Consider the following 4,455-nt stretch of genomic DNA (forward strand, 5'->3'; position numbering starts at 1 on the left):
GGATGACCAGAGACTGCGGACAGTACAGGGATGACCAGAGACTGCGGACAGTACAGGGATGACCAGAGACTGCGGACAGTACAGGGATGACCAGAGACTGCGGACAGTACAGGGATGACCAGAGACTGCGGACAGTACAGGGATGACCAGAGACTGCGGACAGTACAGGGATGACCAGAGACTGCGGACAGTACAGGAGATGACCAGAGACTGCGGACAGTACAGGGATGACCAGAGACTGCGGACAGTACAGGGGATGACCAGAGACTGCGGACAGTACAGGAGATGACCAGAGACTGCGGACAGTACAGGAGATGACCAGAGACTGCGGACACAGTACAGGGATGACCAGAGACTGCGGACACAGTACAGGGATGACCAGAGACTGCGGACACAGTACAGGGATGACCAGAGACTGCGGACAGTACAGGGATGACCAGAGACTGCGGACACAGTACAGGGATGACCAGAGACTGCGGACACAGTACAGGGATGACCAGAGACTGCGGACACAGCACAGGGATGACCAGAGACTGCGGACACAGTACAGGGATGACCAGAGACTGCGGACAGTACAGATGACTGCTGACCTTTGGGGAGGGAGGGGGAGCGGGTACCTGAATTTGACAGGTACCCGCTCTTACTTCCGCAGAGTTTTTTTTTTTATCTTACCTGTTCCTCTACCCAGCCGCGCGCTGTCTTCCCGGCTTCTGTAGTGTGGGCGCTCGTCGGACAGCCGGATGCCCAGTGCGCATGCGCGAGAAGCGCTGCGCTTTGTGATTGGTCCGGCGGCTTCTGGGATCTGTCATGTGTCCCAGGTACCGCCTTACCATTCACAAAGAGCACTGCTTCTTGCGCATGCGCACTTGGGACCCGGCTGTCACGCACACTACAGAAGCCGGGAAGACAGCGCGCCGCTGGATAGAGGGACAGGTACGGTCCCACTGCAGAGCTGAGCGGCCGGCCCGGTATTCTGACACGGCGGCGGTGGAAATACCGGACCGGCCGCTCTATATTCGCTCCATAAGACGCACTGACATTTTCCCCCCTTTTTTGGGGGAAAAAAAAGTGCGTCTTATGGAGCGAAAAATACGGTATTCTCCTGGCGTGCCCACAGATAAGGCTCGGCATGCCACGGGTTCGCCATCACTGTCCTAGGCCATAGAGAGGAGTGCAGGCCATCTTTCTTTCACTCATCTCTATGTTCAGCTACCTCCAGCCCCGGAGCTCCAGATTGTGCAGGCAAGCCCGGGAACAACCAGAATCTCATCGATGACACCACCAATTAACACCCCAAACTGCGGACAGCTGGATCTTACTCACTTTTCAGAAGTTTTCCCGGCCATCACCTTCAGGACGAGCGGCAGGTCTTCTGCATATCTACACATGGGCCCCGTACCCAGGAGGTCAGCACGGGACCCGTGAGCATTTGGAAACTGACCGTCATTGGGGACAATACCTGCGGGAAAACACAGACTATGACATCATCTCACTAGTATCCTCTGACCTCATAGTGTCCAGTTCTGCCCCCATTGTGTGTCCTCCCCCTGACCCATCCCACACAATGCTTAAAATTCATTCTCAATAAAATGATGTATAAAAAAAAAAAATAATATGATAAATGAAAAAAGAATTCAGTAATAAATTTTGGCCAAAATGTATTCTGCTTCGTGTCTTTGCTAAAAAAAAAATCCCAATACGTGTAAATTAATTGGTTTACGTGAAAGTTATAGAGTCTACAAATGGCGGTATATATACACTGGGATTTTTTTTTTTTTTTAATTTTTACTAGTCGTGGCTGCGATCAGCGATTTACAGCGGGACTGCGGTGGGCATTCTTACACTGGGGGGGGGGGTTACTGACTTAGTGTCACTGACATCCCCAGTGACACCAATACAGTGATCAGTGCTAATAAAAAGCATTGACACTGTACTGATGGCACTGGCCAGGAAGGGGTTAACATGAGGGGAAATCAAAGGGTTAACTGTGTGCTGATGGTTCACTATAAGCACACTGCTTTGGATGGCTGTGCGGGAGCTGACAGGGAGGAGAACTGTTTTGTTTACAAACAGTTCTCCTCCCTGTTGGAGATGCTCATCACCGGCAAGGACCCAGTGATTGACAGCAGCAGCCCCTAACACACACACACACACACTAGGCCAGACGGGAAGAGGTTAATGACCCCGATGTAATAAACATGACGGCTTAGAGCAGGGGGGTCTCCAAACGGTCTACACAAAGGGGCCAGTTTACGGTCTCTCAGACTTTAGGGGGGCTGGACTGTGGCCAGTGGGGGTAGAAAATGTTTCGGCATCAGTGGGAGTCAATGCCCAACCACCAACAATCTTAGATGTCCGCCAGAGGAATCGTGCGCCTACCCCCACCTTTGGCGTCCGGCAGAGGAATCGCACCCCCTACCGTTGGCGTCCGGTAGAGGAATCGCGCCCCCTACCGTTGGCGTCCGGCAGAGGAATAGCACCCGCCACCGTTGGCGTCCGGCAGAGGAATAGCACCCGCCACCGTTGGCGTCCGCCAGAGGAATAGCACCCGCCACCGTTGGCGTCCGCCAGAGGAGTCGCGCCCCCTAACGTTGGCATCCGCCAGAGGAAATGCGCGCACCCCCCCCCCCACCGTTGGCGTCCACCAGAGGAATAGCGCCCCCCACTGTTGGCATCCGCCAGAGGAATCGCACCCCCCCAGCCGTTGGCACCCGCCAGAGGAATCGCACCCCCCCACCCGTTGGCACCCGCCAGAGGAATCGCACCCCCCCCACCCGTTGGCACCCGCCAGAGGAATCGCACCCCCCCCCCCCACCCGTTGGCACCCGCCAGAGGAATCGCACCCCCCCCCACCGTTAATTGGCGTCTGCCAGAAATAGTGCACTTTTACAGAGGGGAGTATAGTCCCCCAAGGGCCACATCCGGCCCCCAGGCCACAGTTTGGGGACCCCTGCCTTGAAGTCTGAACTCCGCAGTTATAAAAAACAGGAGCTGCATGGATCTGCGGCTCGGAGATCACGCCAAGAAAATTCTGATTCCTAATTTAGCCGCGCAGAGCAGATTAACATAATCATGGTACTTAAGAGATTTGAACCCAAAGACCTGACAGTTCCCAGCCAGCAATCCCCCCATATCCCACGTCTGAGGCCATATTCTCAGAGTCACTGAAATACAAGTCGGAGTTTGATGATGATTGATGAACACGATCAGGGGCGGACTGACAACTCACGGGGCCCTCGGGCAATAGGGGATCATGGGGCCCCTGTGTCCTTGCCCAAACTCAAAAAAAAAAAAAAAAAAAAAAAAAAAAGTGTACCAGGGGCATCTCATGGGGCCCCCTACTGACCCCGGGCCCTCGGGCAGTGCCCACGTTTCCAAATGGTCAGTCTGCGCCTGAACACGATTATTCCTAACCACAGCGGCCTATTCAGCAGATTTTCTACTTTGCAGTTCTGTTTCCTATCTCCAATGCTCCTTATTTACTGTACTTTTTACCATTAGCCGTTTCACGACCGCCCTATAGAAGAAATACAGCTACGGGGCGGCAGGTGTGCGCAAAATCACACACAGACACTTGATTTTGCAGTTCCAGGTAGGGGGAGCGCGAGCCCTACCTGCGCCGCCATTCGCGGCCGTCAATCACTGGGTCCCGGCCAGTGATTGCCCACCGGCGCCCGGTGATTACCGAGCATCTCCAACGGGGAGGAGGACGGTTTTGTTTACCCACAGTCCTCCTCCCTGTCAGCTCGGGCGCACAGCACAGCCATCCAGAGCAGTGTGCTTACAGTGAAGCACACAGACACCGCCCCCTAATAAAACACTCCCAGCACACAGTTAACCCTTTGATCGCCTCTCATGTTAACCCCTTCCTGCCCAGTGCCATTAGTACAGTGTCAGTGCTTTTTTTTTTTTTTTTAGCACTGATCACTGTATTGGTGTCACTGGGGATGTCAGTGACTCCAAGCCAGTTCCCCCCCAGTGTCAGAATGTCCGCCACAGTTCCGCTAAAAGTCACTGATCGCCGCCATTACTATTAGGAAAAAAAAAATTTCAGTATCTATATCGCCGTTTGTAAACGCTATAACTTTCACGTAAACCAATTCATTTACACGTATTGGGATTTTCTTTTGCAAAGACACGGAGCAGAATACATTTTGGCCGAAAGTTATGAGGAAATATTTTTACTGGACATGTTTAACCTCCCTGGCGGTCAGATTATGTCCATACTTCTGCGCTCAAAGCGGTACATTTTTTTTGCATGGAAATGTATTTTTTTTATTGTAGGCCTGTAATTTTTGGGAATAACTCACTGAAATCTGTCCGAACAAGAGTCTAGTAAACATCCCGGGGATGATAAAACTTGAAACACGAAATCATAAATTATAATTTAATAAATAATCATAAAAAATAATAATATAATAATAATAAATTTAATTCAATAATATAATCAAACCA

General features: G+C 52.0%; 1 protein-coding gene across 1 annotated transcript in view; it reads right to left on the reverse strand.

Moving 5' to 3' along the window:
- Positions 1-1,319: 1,319 nt before the first annotated feature.
- Positions 1,320-4,455, reverse strand: part of FAAH2 (fatty acid amide hydrolase 2) — a 17,443-nt gene continuing 14,307 nt past the window's right edge. The window contains exon 5 of the mRNA XM_089660095.1: positions 1,320-1,459. Coding sequence (XP_089516221.1) covers positions 1,320-1,459 — 140 coding nt within the window. The remainder of the gene's footprint in view (positions 1,460-4,455) is intronic.

This window comes from Staurois parvus, unplaced genomic scaffold (assembly GCF_062004578.1).
Source record: "Staurois parvus isolate SC_StPar_1 unplaced genomic scaffold, SC_StPar_1.0 ptg001201l, whole genome shotgun sequence".
NCBI classification, from domain to species: domain Eukaryota; kingdom Metazoa; phylum Chordata; class Amphibia; order Anura; family Ranidae; genus Staurois; species Staurois parvus.